The sequence below is a fragment of the Felis catus genome, chromosome A1 (assembly GCF_018350175.1).
Source record: "Felis catus isolate Fca126 chromosome A1, F.catus_Fca126_mat1.0, whole genome shotgun sequence".
In the NCBI taxonomy this organism is placed as follows: domain Eukaryota; kingdom Metazoa; phylum Chordata; class Mammalia; order Carnivora; family Felidae; genus Felis; species Felis catus.
The window spans coordinates 209,118,326-209,137,443 of record NC_058368.1 but is presented as its reverse complement, the minus strand read 5'-3'; the positions used below and the strand labels follow the sequence as shown (position 1 = coordinate 209,137,443).

Below are 19,118 nucleotides of genomic sequence, written 5' to 3'. Positions count from 1 at the left end.
AGGGTTAGGGTTATCGAATTGTACTGTAATGGGATGAACACTGGTGTGGTCAGTCATATCAGGAAGAAGGCACCCTTTTAATTGTAATAGGAGGGTGGAAAGATAGAATGGGCATGGGGGCAAGTAAGTTTGTGGTTGGTAGTAGCAGGAGTCACTTCTTAGACTTCGAAAGCTACTGTTTATTTTTGGTTTTTGTTGTTGTAGGTTTTAAGATACATAATTGTTCAGACATAAAAAATGACTTAGTTCTCATTTGTATGCTTTCTTTGACACATTTAAAGTGGTACGTATCTAATTTAAACGTATAATTTATTAATTATGTTCATGTATAATTCCCTTATCTTCTGAAATCAGTGTTTATAGGTGGTGACTGAAGTGAGTATAAATTATTTTGTAACTATCTGGTTTTAATTGCAGTAATTCTATTACATTTAATAACATTCCAAGGGTATTAGGAGAACTGATTTATAGTTGCTTCCTTTATATGAAACTTTGATCCTTTTACTCTCTCATATATACAGTAATCACATTATTTCTTTTTTTGTTGTTTTCATTCCACATATTAATTCTTTTGTTCTGTTTTTTGTTTTGTTTTACACATTAATTATTTCTAATGCATTTTTTTTTTCCTTCTGAGAGGGAAGTAGATTCAGGGACTTCCTTCTTAAGAATAGTAGGTTACCAGTTGGACACTCACATGTGCATTGGACCTAGGAAAGTTCATGGGGAAGGCAGTTATCTTTTGGAACCAATATAAAAGTGCTATTATAATGTAGTTAGTCACTTATAAATTCAGCTTTAAAAATAATTGTTTAAGGTGATCATATTGAGTCAGTTAGCCATATACAGAAGAAAATAATTTCTACTTTGTCCTACTTGATTAAATAGATTTCTTAACATTCCCATTGGCATTTTCTCATTTTGGTAATTTTAGATTCATGTGGTATTTAGTTAGTGGTAGTTAAAATATTTCAAAAGGTTTCCTTAAAATCTTTTTTATTTAAAAAAGCTGAATTATTTATGGGGTTTGGTAGATAAATTGGGACAAAGCTGGCGATTACATTAAGTTACAATATTATTTTATTTCAAAAGAAATAATATTCGTAATAGTAACAAAGTCAAATAATATAGAAGATGCTATCCAGTTCCACTTTTTAGAAGTAACAACAGCTTGTGGTCTGTACTTCCAATACCTATAAGAGGTAAGGTTAGAGAAAGAAAATGCAGGTTATTATAGAACATAAGTAGCTTTTCTCCAGTTAATTATTATTATTATTTTTTACAGGTTTCTGCTTTGGGTCTGGATCCCTCAGGTGCCCGTTTGGTGACTGGAGGATATGACTATGATGTTAAGTTTTGGGATTTTGCTGGAATGGATGCCTCTTTTAAGGCATTTCGATCCCTTCAGCCCTGTGAATGGTATGTATTGCACAACTTAATGCCTTCATATTTGCAGACATATTTCCATCTATAATGCTTTGTAGGAAAATACACCGTTTATATGACTGTATTTACCTTCATTATTCAAATGAAAGAAAAATGTACCTTAAGTTTCTCTCCTTTAGTTTCATTAAACCATGAAAACTTTAAAGACATTTTCAGTCTTTTGTTGTTTTGTAAAAAATATTTGTATTTAGAGATTATTACCTTTCCTAGTTTATTTTAATACTCCAGTAAATACCATGAAATGTTACATATATGTGTATGATGTATGTTAAGCCAATAACCAGGTGCTAGTCAGTGCTCCATTGTGTAGGTATGGCCAGCTAGCATTATATCAGAAAGGGCTTTACAGGTTGTTACCACAGCTACCCTCTTTTTTTCTGTTTTTGACCACATCTGATCTGTTAGTACATTGGATATCAAAAATAGATTTTTATTGGTGAAACTGATATTTTGTTAACTTGCATAATGTATGTTGGAAATGAGCTCTTATTGACTAAATGTAAGTACATTCAAGATATGTGAATTAGATGAAATTAATAGAGGCCCAATTTTCTACTCTTGCATGAATGGAGTTTGTTTCTAAATGTGGCTCTGGCCAGTTTTGTATAGATCATACTGATTTGTAAATTTTGAAGTCATAACTCTTAAGCTATCTTCAGTAAAGATTTGAGGGTTCCCTAAGTGAACATAGATCTCTGATTAGTTGGAAAGGATTTAGCTGGAAAATTTTTTTTTTTAGTGTTTATTTATTTTTGAGAGAGAGAGAGAGAGAGACAGAGTCCAAGCTGGGGAGGGGCAGAGAGAGAGGGAGACACAGAATCTGATGCAGGCTCTGAGCTGTCAGCACAGAGCCCGATGCGGGGCTCAAACTCAAGAACCGTGAGATCATGACCTGAGCCAAAGTCAGACGCTTAACTGACTGAGCCACTCAGATGCCCCGGAAAACAAAATTTTAAAAACAGGATATTCCCAGTGATGGCTGTATTTAATAAAGCTCTCATTATTTAAAATAGTTAATTTGGTATCTTGAGTTAGTATGATGACTTAAAAAAAATTTTTTTTTTTAACATTCAGTTTTGAGAGAGAGAGAGAGAGAGTGTGAGTAGGGGATGGGCAGAGAGGGAGGGAGACACAGTCTGAAGCAGGCTCCAGGCTCTGAGCTGTCAGCACAGAGCTGAACGTGGGGCTCTAACTCACTGACTGTGAGCTCATGATCCGAGCTGAAGTCGGACGCTCGACTGAGTGAGCCACCCAGCGCCCCAGTATGATGACTTTTTAAAAATACAATGTTATAACCTTTATTCCTATATGGTATTCTCTTGGTTTGTATAGGGATTGTGTTCCCCTTCTGCTTTTTTCTTTTTTAATATTTATTTGTTTATTTTAAGAGAGAGACAGAGGGACAGGAGAGAACCCCAAGCAGGCTCTGCTCTGACAGCCTCATGAACTGTGAGATCATGCCCTGAGCTGTAATCTAGAGTCAGATGCTTAACCGGCTTAGCCACCCATGCGCCCCTCCCCTTTGCTTTTACAAGTATAAATTCACTTGTTCGGGATTATCCAGTTCTCGATTAATGATCAGCTCTGAATAGAATCGTGCCTTATGAGTCTCAAGCCACTACTCTATTACTAAACTGTGTCATCTGCTACACTGTTGTAATTGAAAATGCAGAAAAGCCCAAGAAAAAGCTTATTTTCTCTTCCATAATTAAATTATTACATCCTACATGTCATAGTGAACTATCAAAGGGTAGATGGGAATAAACAGAATTCTTGACAATCCATACAAGATTAACATAAACTCTAGTACTGCAAACATTTTGTGAATGTTCCTATTTTAAATCATGAGGACGGTTTAACTTTGCTATTATTTGTCCCTAATCTCTAAGTAATGTGACTCTACTTTTTATGACAATATGTATATTACTTAACGTGTATTTTATTATCTCTTTATATATCCATCTGTAATTTACTTTTTACTGTGAAAAATTTCAAACATGGAGGAAAGTAGAGAGATTAGTGAAATAGCCATTTTCTACCTAGATTTAACGGTTACATTTTTTTTCTTTGCTTCATCTCATTTTTGTAATCTTTGAAGTATTTAAAAGTAAAGACATACATAGCTTTCACTTTGAAATAATTCCTCATGAATCTTTAAAAAATATAGACATTTCCCTATATAAATACAGCTCCAATTATTCTAACAAAATTCTTTAGAACTTAATATTTCTAATAATCATTCCATATTTAAATTTCCCCAGTTTATCCTCATATGTGTCGTAATGCTGGCTTGTCAAATATGGATCCAATCAAGTAATACATATCCCATTTCTTTTGTCCGTCTCTGGCATATCTTTTAATCTAGAACAGTGTCTCTTTCCAAACCATTTTCTTTCCCATGACTTTATTAAACAGGTCCAGTTGTCCTCTATAAGGTTCTTCCTCCCTGAATTTTCTAATTGCTTCGTTATGGTATCATTTAATTTATTTCTTTGTCTCCGGCATTTCCGATAGAAGGGCCAAAGGCTCGATTGTAATCTACATTGTATCACATCAAGTGGCATGTATTGTCTAGTTGTTGCTGCTATTTGTGACTAGCAGTTAAGATTAATTCCTGGATTAAGTTGGTGACATTTGATTCCTCCATTGTGAAGTTAGTATTATATACTCGAGATAGGCAAGGACTTTGTGGGGAGATACTTGGTAGCATGGAAATATCTGCATTCTCCTCATCCCTTCACTTCATAAGTTTAGCATCCATTGCTTATTCGTACCTGAATCAGTTATGTCATTGAGGGTTGTAAGTTGGTGATTTTCTAAATTCCATTATTTCATCTACATTTATTTGTGGATACTCTTCTAAAAGAGTGTCCACAAGTAATTTTTAATTTTTAAAAATTAAAAAAAATTTTAATTTTTAATATTAAAAAAACTTTTAAATATTAATTAATTAATTTTTAAATTTACAAGTTAGTTAGCATATAGTGCAACAATGATTTCAGGAGTAGATTCCAGTGATTCATCCCCTGTGTACCACACCCAGTGCTCATCCCAACAAATGTCTTCCACTTAGCCCATCCCCCCTCCCACAATCCCTCCAGCAACCCTCCGTTTGTTCTCTATATTTAAGAGTCTTTTACATTTTGTCCCCCTCCTGTTTTTATATTATTTTTGTTTCCTTTGTGTTCATCTGTTTTGTCTCTTAAATTCTTCATATGAGTGAAGTCATATATTTGTCTTTCTCTAATTTTGCTTAGCGTAAAACCATCCAGTTCCATCCATGTAGCTGCAAATGGCAAGATTTCATTCTTTTTGATTGCTGAGTAATATTCCATTGTATAAAAATACCACATCTATCCATTCATCTGTCCGTGGACATTTGGGCTCTTTCCATACTTTGGCTATTGTCGATAGGCTATAAACGTTGGGGTGCATGTGCCCTTTTGAAACAGCACAGTTGTATCCCTTGGATAAATACCTAGTAGGGCAGTTGCTGGGTTGTAGGGTAGTTCTATTTTTCACTTTTGAGGAACCTCCATACTGTTTTCCAGAGTGGCTGCACCAGTTTGCATTCCCACTGGCAGTGCAAAAGAGATCCTCTTTCTCCGCATCCTTGCCAACATCTGTTGTTGCCAGAGTTGTTAATGTTAGCCATTCTGACAGGTGTGAGGTGATATCTTATTGTAGTTTTAATTTGTATTTCCCTGTTGATGACTGATGTTGAGCATTTTTTCATGTGTCGGTTGGCCATCTGGATGTCTTTGGAGAAGTGTCTGTTCATGTTTTCTGCCATTTCTTCACTGGATTATTTGTTTTTTGGGTGTTGAGTTTGATAATTTCTGTATAGATTTTGGATACTAATCCTTTATCTGATATGTCGTTTGCAAATATCTTCTCCAATTCCATTGGTTGCCTTTTAGTTTTGCTGTTTCGTTCGCTGTGCAGAAGCCTTTTATTTCGATGAAGACCCAATAGTTCATTTTTGCTTTTGTTTCCCTTGCCTCTGGAGACGTGTTGAGTAAGAAGTTGCTGTGGCCAAGGTCAAAGAGGTTTTAGCCTGCTTCCTCCTCGAGGATTTTGATGGCTTCCTGTCTTACATTTAGGCTTTTCATCCATTTTGAGTTTATTTTTGTGTCTGGTGTCAGAAAGTGGTCCAGGTTCATTCTTCTGCATGTTGCTGTCCAGTTTTCCCAGCACCACTTGCTGAAGAGACTGTCTTTATTCCATTGGATATTCAAAGATTAGTTGGCTATACATTTGTGGGTCCATTTCTGGGTTCTCTATTCTGTTCTGAGTGTCTGTTTTTGTGCCAAAGATCTTTTCCTTATTAACTGATGTTATTTGATCACCCTAAAATATAGTTCCTACTGTAAAGGCAGGATAAATACTTGGTTATTTCTTTAATTACCCATTTTCAGTTCAGGGGTTGGTGGTGATAAATGAGTTGTTGCTGTTATTGGTGGTGATTTTTTTTCTTTTTTCTTTTTCCTTTTTGAGTGTCAGTATTTATGATTTAAAAATTTTCATGTGTTCCAGTCAATTGCAGTCATTATTCTTTTCTGATGCTTAAATTGTCCCAGATTTGGCCAGGGGAGTCCCTGATTGCTATGTAGTTTTACATGTATTCATTAGACTTTAAAAGCTTACTTATTTTCTGGCATAACATGATGCAAGCTTTCTGGTACTTCCTTTCTAAGTCCTAGAGTCAGCATTTCCCTGGGAGACCTTTTTTTTTTTTTTTTTTTTTTTTTAATGGTATTTAGAGACCAAATCTGAATGTTATACCTGCTCATTAATAGTGGGGTATCATTCCTTTTTGACCTTTTCAGTGGAAAGAGGTGGAAAATACAGGTGTGTGTGTGTGTGTGTGTGTGTGTGTGTGTGTGTCCATGTTTAAGTGACAAGATCATATTGATATTGCCATTTCAAATTTTAGTAAAGTTTAACTTCAGAATATATTTAATTCATAGAAAAGCTGCAAAGATAGTCCACAGTTCAGGTATACCCCTAACTCAGTTTCTTCTGTTGTTAATGTCTTACATTACCATGGTACATTTATGACAAGTAAACCAATGTTGGTACATTAATATTAACCAAAACCCAAATTATATTTGGATTTCACTGTTTTTTCCACTAATATGCCTTTCACAATACACATTACATTTATTCTTCCTATCTCTTCAGTCTTCTCTGGTTTATGATGATTTCTCAGTCTTTCCTTATTTTTCATGACCTTGATAGTTTTGAGGGGTTCTGGTCAGGTATTTTCTAGAGTGTTTCTTGATTTGTTTTTTTATGCTTTTTTTTTTTTTTTCCCATGGTTTAGACTGGAATTATGGGTCTTGGGGATGAATACCTCAAGAGGTGAAGCCAGCCACTCTTAGCTCATGCTAGCCACTGTCCATGTCCTCTGGACCCTCGCTGCCTGCTGCCTGCCTCAGGGAGTATCCTGGCCCACCTGCTCCAATTTAAATTTAACATTACAGACTGTTTACCTAATGTCTTTGAATTTTATACTCAAAATCAAAGATAGAACATATTTTTGAGAAAAGACTTACTGGTCAAGACCGGGAGTTGGCAAAATTTTTCTGTAAAGGGCCAGTAAGTATTTTAGGCCTTACCTGCTGCAAATGATATTTGCTAAATTTGTCCGTGTGTTCATGTGTGTCTATATATTATATAACATTAAATTAAATATACATTAGAATTTTAAGTAAAAAAGTGCAGTGCAGTAGAGGTGTTTACTTTTTTGGCATTCAATTTTATTCTCTGTATTTTGTTAGCTAATTGTTCCAGTTTTAGATTCTGACATCTGACATATTAATGATCAAACTGTTGTTGTTGTTGTTGTTGTTGTTGTTTTTGCCAATTGCAGATGTGATAAATGTGCAGTAAGTTGTTATTCAGTCGATGCTGGTTGAATATGGCAGAGTCAGACTTGGTATGCTATTAGAAGCCTTTGTTTTTATGTTATCTGTGAGACAACCCTTTAGATGAAATTGCTCATGCCTATGAGAATCTATATACATTGGTTACTCAGCCAAATTTTTCCATACCCTGTGTTACTCATCTACGTTGTTCTTATATTGTCTGCAAAGAAAACTTTAAGGAGTTTGTTGATTGTCTTGAAGGTATAAAAAGCATATTGTATCACTTTTAGACCATCTATTCACCATGGTGAGTAAGTGGCTGCCAAACAGGCATTCACACAAAGACCCCCATAGCCATTCAGGATAGGAGGCAGAAGTCCTAAGGCTAGGAGTGAGACTGAGATAAGGTGTTTTGAATTTTGGGCATCTCTGATGAATTTTTTAGTATTCTTTTTTTGTTTTTTTAATTTTTTTTCAATGTTTATTTATTTTTGAGAGAGAGAGAGAGAGAGAGAGAGAGAGAGACAGAGTGCGAGTGGGGGAGGGGCAGAGAGAGTGGGAGACAGAGAATACAAAGCAGGCTCCAGGCTCTGAGCTCTCAGCACAGAGCCTGACGCAGGGCTTGAACTTAGGAACTGTGAGATCATGAGCTGAGCCGAAGTCAGATGCTTAGCCCACTGAGCCACCCAGGTGCCCCTTATTTTTTTTAATGTTTTATTTTATTTATTTTGAGAGAGAGAGCAGGGGTGGGGTAGGGAGAACTAAAGAGAGAGAATTCTAAACAGGCCCTGCACTGTCAGTGCAGAGTCTGATGCAGAGCTCCATCTCACGAACCGTGAGATCATGATCTGAACTGAAACCAAGAGTCAGATACTTAACCGACTGAGCTACCCAGGCGCCCCTGAATTTCTTAGTATTCTTGAACTTGGTCTCATTTCCCTGGGACACCTTAAAAATACTTTGAAGTAAAATGTTTTCTTGATCTACCAGGATAAAAATAAAATTTTTCAAAATGCTTTTCTTTTTTTGTTATTCAACCTCTCTTTGATGCATCTTCCATTTTGGTAATTTGAAGTATGTTTAATAATTTGTTTTGGACGTTCGCCCAGCCAGCCACAATATTAGATTTGTGGATCTCTAGTTTCTAAAGTGTTTCTTTGTTCCATTTAGTGAAAATCATCAGTACTGCATTTTCTCTAATCCAGTCTGCTCGGCACCTTTTGCTTTCTTTATTTCTTCACAGATTATCAGTAATTATGTATGTAAGCTCAAGAGTTCGAATCCTTGGGCTGACAGATCCTTCAGGTGTATCCTCTATGCAAAAAAATATGGATGAAGTAAAATATTAAGAATTCCTTATCTTCTGCCCATTTAAAAATGGATATTCTTTCTTTTCTTTTTAAAACATTTTCTCTTCTTTTGAGAGAGGGACTGCGAGCAGAGGAGGAGCAGATGGGGGAAAGGTGGGGGGGGGGGAGAGAGAGAGAGAGGGAGAGAGAGAGAAAGAATCTTAAGCAGGCTCCATACCCAGTGAGGAGCCCTGCATGGGACTTAGTCTCATGACTCCCAAGATCATGACCTGAGCTGAAATCAAAAGTCAGATGCTTAACCGACTGAGCCACCCAGATCCTCCTAAAACATTTAAATTAATTAATACATTAAGTTATGTTCTTATGAAGAAATTAAAACATTACAGATAAAACTTAAGTTCTTCTTTGATTATCTTTTTAAAAATCTCTTTCCCAGGGTTTCTCACAGTTTTCATTATGGTCCTTATTCTTTAAGGTTTTTTAAATTGTAGTCATCAACAAATATACCCATCAAAAGAGTATATACTATATTTGTTTTCATAAGTGATATCAGATGGTTGTTATTCCATAATTTGTTTTTGTTTTTCAATTCACAATATTGCTTGGAGATTTTTAATATCACTATCATGCATTTTACTATATTCTTTCTAAGTGCTGTATAGCATATTATGTATTACTTACCAAAGTTCAGAACCATCTGAAGGGCTTGTTAAAATGTTAAATGCTGAAGGGGAAAAAAGAGAGAGAGAGAGAGAGGAACAAATCAAGAAACGGACTTTAAAAAAATTTTTTTTTTCAACGTTTTTAATTTATTTTTGGGACAGAGAGAGACAGAGCATGAACGGGGGAGGGGCAGAGAGAGAGGGAGACACAGAATCAGAAACAGGCTCCAGGCTCTGAGCCATCAGCCCAGAGCCTGATGCGGGGCTCGAACCCACGGACCGCGAGATCGTGACCTGGCTGAAGTCGGACGCTTAACCGACTGTGCCACCCAGGTGCCCCAAGAAACAGACTTTAACTACAGAGAACAAACTGATGGTTGCCAGAGCAGAGGTGGGTGGAGGGATGGGTTAAATAGGTGATGAGGATTAAAGAGTATATTTGTGATGAGCACTGGGTGTTGTATGGAATTGTTGAATCACACCTGAAACTAATGTTACATGTATGTTAGCTAGCTGGAATTTAAATAAAAACTTAAAAAAATGTTAAATGCACCTTTAGAATTTCTAATTCTTTAAAACTGATGTGGCCTGAGAATAACTGAAATTTGTAGTTTTCTAAACTGTGGTGACTGAAATTCATGCATATCAGAATTATGCAAAGCAAAAATTGCCTGTATTTTTAAAAAATTTAATCCCAGGATAGTTAGATAGATAGTATACAGTGTTACATTAGTCTTAGGTATAAATGAAATATATGATATCATATATATAATATAGTGATTCAACAGTTCCATATGTTAGTGCTCATCAAGATAAGTGTGCTATTAATCCCTTTCACCTATTTCACCCATCCCCCCACCCACCTTACTTCCGGTAACCATTTGTTTTCTATAGTTAAAGACTTTTTTGGTTTGTCTCTTTATTTTTCTTTGTTTGTTTCTTTTTTTTTAAATTTTTTTTTCAACATTTATTTATGTTTGGGACAGAGAGAGACAGAGCATGAACGGGGGAGGGGCAGAGAGAGAGGGAGACACAGAATCGGCTCCAGGCTCTGAGCCATCAGCCCAGAGCCCGACGTGGGGCTCGAACTCACAGACCGCGAGATCGTGACCTGGCTGAAGTCGGACGCTTAACCGACTGCGCCACCCAGGCGCCCCTTTGTTTGTTTCTTAAATTCCACATATGAGTGAAATCATGTGGTATTTGTATTTCTCTGACTGGCTTATTTCACTTAGCATTATACTCTCAAGCTCCTTCCATCTTGTTTCAAATGGCAAGATTTCATTCTATTTTTTTATGTTTGAATAATATTCCATTTAGTATATATACCACATCTTTATCCATTCATCTGTCAGTGGACACTTGGGCTATTTCTGTAGTTTGGCTATTGTAAATAATAATGCTGATTGCCTGTATTTATTTATTTATTTATTTTTTTAACGTTTATTTATTTTTGAGACAGAGAGAGACAGAGCATGAACGGGGGAGGGTCAGAGAGAGGGAGACACAGAATCCGAAACAGGCTCCAGGCTCTGAGCTGTCAGCACAGAGCCCGACGCAGGGCTCAAACTCACGGACCGTGAGATCATGACCTGAGCCGAAGTCGGCCACTTAACCGACGGAGCCAACCCAGGCGCCCCATGATTGCCTGTATTTTTATTTATTTATTTTATTTATTTATTTTTATTTAAAAAAATTTTTTTTTTCAACGTTTGTTTATTTTTGGGACAGAGAGAGACAGAGCATGAACGGGGGAGGGGCAGAGAGAGAGGGAGACACAGAATCGGAAACAGGCTCCAGGCTCTGAGCCATCAGCCCAGAGCCTGATGCGGGGCTTGAACCCACGGACCGCGAGATCATGACCTGGCTGAAGTCGGACGCTTAACCAACTGCGCCACCCAGGCGCCCCTGCCTGTATTTTTAAAAAACATTCATTATTGAACTATGGTTGGCGTACAATGTTGTATTAGTTTCAGATGTACAACATAGTGATTTGATAATTCTGTACATCACTCAGTGCTCACTGTGGTGGGTGTAGTCACTGTCATCATGTAATGTTGTTGTAACAGTATTGACTATATTCCCTGTGCTATACTGTTTTTATCTCTGTGACTTAATTTATTTTATAATTGGATCTGTTCAAATCTTCACCTATTTCACATACCCTCCACCCACTTCCTTTCTGGCAACTGTGAGTTCTCTGTATTTAAGAGTCTGTTTGTTTTGTTTTTTTACAGTCCACATATAAGTGAAATCATATAGTACTTGTCTTTCTCTGACTGACTTATTTCCTTTAGCATAATACCCTCTATGGCTATTCACATTATTGTAAATAGCACAATTTCAATTTTTAAATGACTGAATAATATTCCATTTTATATATACACACATACGAATACATACATACACATACATATACAAACATACATACATACAGACAGACAGACAGACACCACCTCTTCTTAATCATTCATCTATTGTTGGATAGTTGGGTTGCTTCTATATCTTGGCTGTTGTAAATAATGCTGTGAACAAAGGGTTGTATATATCTTCTTGAATTTTGTTTTTGTTTTCTGTTTTGTTTTGAGTAGTGTTTTTGTTTTCTTTGGGTATACCCAGTATTTAAATTACTGTATTCTATAGTATTTCAATTTTTAGTTTATTGAGGAACCTCCATACTGGTTTTCCACAGTGGTTGCAACAATTTATGTTTCCACCAGCAAAGCATGAAGGTTCCCTTTTCTCTACAGCCTCTCTAAAACTTGTTATTTTCTTGTGTTTTTTGATGTTAGCCCATTCTGACAGGGGTGAGGTGATAGCTCATTGTGGTCTTGACTTGCATTTCCCTGATGATAAGTGATGTTGAGCATCATTTCATGTGTCTCTTGGCCATCTGTATGTCTTCTTTGGAAAAATCCTTAATCGGATTGTTTGTTTTTATGGTGTTGAGTTATATAAATTCTTTACATATTTTGGATATTAACCCCTCATTGGATATGTCATTTGTAAATCTCTTCTCTCATTCAGTAGGTTGCCTCTTTGTTTTGTTGGCTGGTTTTTTTGCTATACAAAAGCTTTTTATTTTGGCATAGCCCCAATAGTTTATTTTTCCTTTTTTTTTTTCTTTTTTTAAAGCTCACTTACTTATTTTGAGGGAGTGAGAGTGTGTGCAAAAGGGGGAGGGGCCAAAAGAGAGGGAGAGAGAGTCCCAACTAGGGTCCATTCTGTCAGCATGGAGCCTGATGTGGGGCTCAGTCCCATGAACTGTGAGATTGTGACCTGGGCTAAAATCAAGAGTTGGACACTTAACTGACTTAGCCACCCAGGCACCCCTCTTTTTGTTTTTTCTTGCCTGAAGAGACATACCTATAAATATGTTGCTAAGGCAGATATCCAATAGATTGCTCCCTAAATTTTTTTCTAGAAGTTGTATGGTTTCATGTTTCACATTAGGTCTTTAATCTATTTTGAGTTAATTTGTGTATAGTCTAAGAAAGTGGTCCAGTTTCATGCTTTTGGCTATGGCTCTCCAGTTTTCACGACACCATTTATTGAAAAGACTTTTCACCCATTGTATATTCTTGCCTCCTCGGTCAAAGATTAATTGACCATGTAATCCTGGGTTTATTTTTGTGCTGTCTTTGCTGTTTGATTGATCTGTCTCTTTTTTGTGCCAGTACCATACTGTTTTGATTACTACAGCTTTGAAATCTTGAAATCTGGGATTATGATACTTCCATCTTGTTCTTCTTTCTCAAGATTACTTTAAAGATAGTCTGTTTTTGATATAAAAAAAATAAAAAGGAAACTCAATGGGACATATAGAATGTGGTCAAAGGAAATGAATTAACAGATAATAGCAGAAGAAATGTAACTGGCCAATAAACATGGAAATGGATACTCAACTTCACTAATAATGAAAGAAGGGAAAATTAAACTGCTACTAAGGTACTACTTGTCACCTCGAAGACTGGCAAAGGAGGAAAAATCCATAGTGTCCAATGTGGGGAGAAGGCAAAGATAGGATATCATTTACTAAACTTGTTCCCCCAGAGAACAATTCGGTAATATCAGATGAAAAGTGTGAATTCTGATGCAGGATTTGGAGAAAAAAGCCCTTATATGCATTGTACCTATCCACCATTCCCTGGGTACCATGCTCCTTACTCCTCCTGCCTCTACAGTTTCTTTTACAGTCCTTCCCTGAGGGTTCACCTAAAGCTTACACCTCCCTTCGAAGTCTGCATCAGTCTCTTTACTCTTTCCCTCACTATTCCTGCTGAATCCCTGTCACATCTTCCTGATGCATTTTGACTAAAACCCAAATGTCTTGCCATGGTTTATAATGGTCCTTGTGTTCTGGCCACTGCCCATTTTTTCCCTTTCCCTATTATGCCCTAGCAGAATGGCTGAGAGATTTTGACACTGTGTGTACTTTGTTTTCTGCTTAGAATACTCTTTCCTACTGTTACCTGCTCCGCCCTCACAAACATGTAGCTCCTTACACTTAGGTCTCCACCCAAACGTTGCTTTTCCAGAGAGGCTCTCTAATAAAGTCGGGCCCTCTCATATGTGCTCCCTCAACACCTTTTTATTCAGTGTGAAATCTTGAGGTTGTTCTGCTACTCAAATTAAGACTTGAGTTATTTAAAAAAAATTTTTTTTTCAACGTTTATTTATTTTTGGGACAGAGAGAGACAGAGCATGAACGGGGGAGGGGCAGAGAGAGAGGGAGACACAGAATCGGAAACAGGCTCCAGGCTCCGAGCCATCAGCCCAGAGCCGGACGCGGGGCTCGAACTCACGGACCGCGAGATCGTGACCTGGCTGAAGTCGGACGCTTAACCGACTGCGCCACCCAGGCGCCCCAAGACTTGAGTTATTTTTAGCATCAACATTGTCATAAAGGAAACTATTGGGAATAACCAGAACAAAGACTGAGCTTTTGCTAGTCATTCTCATCGGTTGGCTATTTTTTTTTTTTTTTTTTTAGTTTTTTTTAATGTTTTTTTTTTTAATGTTTTTTTTTTTTTTAATTTTTGAGACAGAGAGAGACAGAGCGTGAGCAGGCGAGGGGCAGAGGGAGAGGGAGACACAGATCTGAAGCAGGCTCCTGGCTCCCAGCTGTCAGCACAGAGCCTGACACAGGGCTTGAACTTACGGACTATGAGATCATGACCCGAGCTGAAGTCAGACGCCCAAATGACTGAGCCACCCAGGGCGCCCCTTGGTTGGCTATTTTTGATCATGTTTCTCTGATCTTCACAAGACATGAAAACATATTGTTTATATATTTTGGTTCATTGCCTTTGGATTTTTGTTTGTTGGTTTGTTTTGGATTGACTATCCTATCTTAACATGGAATTTGACTGTGAAATCTAATAAAGTCATGAAGCTATTAATCTATACTTGATTGAGTGATAGAATAATTTTATCACATTTCTAAATAAGAATATGTGTTTTAATGGAAGGGAAGGGTTATAGATTAACTTTAGTAAAACTGTATATATATGTATAAATATATATGTATATATATAGTATATTAACTTTATAGTAGTTATATAGTAGATTAACTTTAGTAAAACTCCCCGTCTGTCTGTCTCTCTTTCCATATATATATATGTATATATATCTCCCTGTATATATATATGGTCCTGGATAGAATTTTTTCTGGCTTTACTTTTGTTTGACAGATAAAGTATTTTGTAATATTACTACTACCTTTCTAACCTTTGGTATGTTTAAGCTGGTTAGTGATATATTCTTAATTAATTTTGCATTGGAAATCTATTTTTTTAAAATATAATTTATTGTCAACTTGGCTAACATACAGTGTATACAGTGTGCTCTTGGTTTTGGGGGTAGAGTCCCGTGATTCACTGCTTACACACAATACCCAGTGCTCACTCATCCCAACAAGTGCCCTCCTCAATGCCCATCATACATTTCCCCCTCTCTGGAAATCTGTTCTTAAATTTAAAGCTAAAATATTGAAGTAGCTGACGATTTATTTTGGCATGGAATAAATTAGTATTTTCTGATATTCTCATATGGAAAATTTTGATGGTTCTGCTTTTGGTCTCTTGCTTTCTTGCCCTGTTCCCAGCACTAGATAATATATATTGATACCTGGAAGATGGCATGCAAACCTGAAACTGTATTTTCTGTAATTATTATTGAATTTCATTTCCAAGAATATAGTAGTCACATTTGACCTAAGATTTGGGTTTTTGAGTGGGTGTAGAAATCAGAAAAGATGTAAGAACATTTCTCATGAGTATTTTGGTTAGTAGATAATTAAAACCTGTGATAAACTAACATTAGCTTGACTTGTAATGAATTTGAAATACTCAATGTATTCAATTCGAATGTATTCATTATAGTTGGCTACCAAGATTTTATACCTGTCAGATAATCTTAAAGAGACCTTAGAAGTTAAGAAATAATAATAATGGCAACTATTCATTTCATATACTGTGTCAGGGTGTCTTTAAGTATAGTATTTTTAATCCTCACCCTAATCCTGCCTTATTTTTCCTGTTTATTTTTTTTTAAATAATTTTTAAAAACGTTTATTTATTTTTGAGAGAGAGAGAGAGAGAGCGCGCATGTGAGCAGGGGAGGGGCAGAGAGAAGGGGACAGAGAATCTGAAGCAGGCTTGTGCTGACAGTAGGGAGCCCCACATGGGGCTCGAACTCAGGAACTGTGAGATCATGACCTGAGGTGAAGTCAGACGCTCAATGGACTGAGCCACCTAGGTGCCCCTCTCCTGTTTTTTTTTCAGTGGAAGAAACCAGGACTCAGCAAACTGAATACATGAACTCTGTTTCAGGAGCACCTCTGCATGGTTTGCCAACTAGTTGCATCAATTAGTTTTCCAAAAGATGGGGAGACTGAGCCTAGTGAGGCTGGAGGGCTTGTTCATCATCACATAGCTACTTAGCAGCAGAATGAGGACTTGGATCCCTGGCCTCCTGACTCACATTCCGGTGCACTTTTCACTACATCAGGACACGTTGGCTCCTGAGCCCCAAGTGACAGCCCCAGACAGCTGTGTTTATCTGTCTTGCATGTCCCAGCTTGTTTTGCTAGCTGAGCAAAAACTACTTAAAAGGATCCTCAATCTTCACCTTCCCATTCCCCTCCACTTACACTCTTATACTCCCACTTGCCCCATGAATAACTTCACAGAAAGAATTGTGCAATGTCACTAAGCCTTCCTCTGGTGTCAGAGTTACTCCCTGAGAGAACATTCACTTCCTCATGACTCCAGTTTACTGTCAGATTGGCTTTCCCTCTTTTCTCTTTGATCGGAATCTTAGTTGTTTAGGCAGGAATTTGAGGAGCAGATGTTATACCCCTTGAAGAAGCCCTTTAATTCTCCTTAGTACTGTGTCTAATGACTCTTAATCCTGTCCTTTTAACTCTGTGGCTGGCAGAATTAAGAGCGAAGTGGGACAGGAATGGTGAGCTTGATGCTTAACTTTTCATTTTAATGTTGACAAAGAGAGCACATGGAACAGTGACACAGAGGGAAAACATTAAGTTTGCCTCTACAGCTAAAACGAGGTGAATGTTAGTGTGGGATCGTTGAGATTGTGTATTTCCCTCCAAATATAAATAGAGCAATTTCATAGAGCACATAGCCAGAGAAATAGAGCCACTATTTTTACTACCTTATCGTCTTAAATTTTGCTCTGGTTTTTAGATTGTTACTTGTAAAGAGAAATAAAAATGATTCACCAGAAAAAACAAAGTGATCTCATGTAGTACTTGATCTTTCATGGTTAGTGGAGAAAATCAACTTCTCCAAAGTGAGAGTACTGTTAACAAGGATATACCCTATGAACTACTTTGTTTTAGCAGTCTGAACTATCTAATTATGAAAAGTCTGATCTGTTTGTTTATACACATATGTGTATAAATATATATATGTGTATAAATACATATATATTATATATATTACACACGTACATAATTGTATACATTGGCTGTTTAGTTCAGTTTGTTTATATATGCATTTGTATACCTACAAATTTATATACAAATACAAATGTATATATGAACAAACTGGACTAAACAGCTAGTAATTTTTCTCAGTTTCTAACCAATCACTTGAAATTTAGTATATCAATTAGCGTCTGATTAGTAGAGAGAAATCACACAGCAGTTTAAAAAGGGAAAGCTTATTATAAAGATTACTAACTGTAACAGAGGATTGGAGAAATGAGGGATTGGCTAGAAGTAAAGAGTACTCTAGAGAAGAATAGCAAATAAAAAGAGCATCTATTACCCCTAGGGTAGAGATAGAGCATTCAAAGTTGATGCCTCCGGGACTGAGATCCAGACATTTGAGAGGATAAGGCTTTGGTTCATTGAATGATAAAGAAGTTGCTGGAGCTCCTGGGTGGCTCAGTTTGGTTAGGTGACTGACTTCACTCAGGTCATGATCTCCCAGTTCATGAGTTTGAGACCCCCCGTCGGGCTCTGTGCCGACAGCTCAGAGTTTGGAGCCTGCTTTGGATTCTGTGTCTCCCTCTGTCTCTGCCCCTCCCCTGCTCATGTTCTGTCTCTCAAATAAATAAACATTAAAAAAAAGAGAAAAGAAAAGAAAAGAAACTTCCTTTAAAAAAAAAAAAAAAAGAGAAAGAAGTTGTGACAGCAGAACTTTTCAAAACCTAACTGGACTCACTGCTATAGCTGGGGTTGGGGGGGGGGGGTGCAGGAGGGAAGGGGCTGGGTATTGCTGACCACCAGGTACTTCAGCAGCCTGGTGGAGACCAGCTGCACAAGCTGCGGGAGCCAGATGCTAGGGAAGCCACCTGAGGTGCTGGAGCCCACCAGGAGCAGCACACAAGACCCAGCGAGGAAAGCCTCTTCCACCTGCGATATCTCTGTAGTACCCTCTACGTCAAAACCTCAAGCCGATGGGCAAAGGAAAAATAGAGGGCCCACATTTATGTTTGCAGAGCAGGCACTGAAGGATGAATTTGGAGCTAAGAGGCAATAAATGGACAACTGGCACATCTGGTGATGAAATATATAGTTTGATATCTTATTATTATTGGTGCCTCCTTCTGGAGTAAACATTTAAATTTGGGACCCTGCTCAGAATTTTGCTAAGGACTTCATTCCTTCCCAGCATTTTCAGAAGCATGTGATAGGCCAGAGAGGCTTTTCTTTTTAGGAAGGAAGTACCTGGGCAATAGCACCATATTTGCTTTTCTTTCTTTCTTTTTTTTTTTTTTTAACGTTTATTTATTTTTGAGACAGAGAGAGACAGAGCATGAACGGGGGAGGGGCAGAGAGAGAGGGAGACACAGAATCTGAAACAGGCTCCAGGCTCTGAGTGGTCAGCACAGAGCCTGACGCGGGGCTCGAACTCACGGACCACGAGATCATGACCTGAGCCGAAGTCGGACGCTTAACCGACTGAGCCACCCAGGCGCCCCCATATTTGCTTTTCTAAGTTTCTTTCTCATGAGCATCTGGTGTGGGAGCTTCAGTTTCTCCTCTACCTTAATTCACACTGTGAAATTTCTCACACTGTCACACAGTCTAACCTCAGAGCACACTCCGACCTTTGTTTGAATTATCTTTGCATTGGAATTAACTTTGAATCAGTGTATTAAGAATGGCTCTTTTAAGAATAAATATTTAAAAAACTATCAGCTAGAATTTCAGCATTTTAGGAGAAATGGTCAGTATAATTTTTGAGCACCAGTTTCTAGTTAGTGGTAGCTGTACAAAAGAGCAGTTTCATTGGTAAATATCTGATTTGGATTTAGTAACTAGCCAGGAAGAATAATTCCTTTTTTTTTTTTTAAGA

The 19,118-nt window shown here is 37.4% G+C and overlaps 1 protein-coding gene across 1 annotated transcript in view; it reads left to right on the top strand.

The window, feature by feature from the left end:
- Positions 1-19,118, top strand: part of WDR70 (WD repeat domain 70) — a 298,625-nt gene that overhangs the window by 58,285 nt on the left and 221,222 nt on the right. Inside the window, exon 7 of the mRNA XM_019811747.2 lies at positions 1,286-1,419. Coding sequence (XP_019667306.1) covers positions 1,286-1,419 — 134 coding nt within the window. The remainder of the gene's footprint in view (positions 1-1,285; positions 1,420-19,118) is intronic.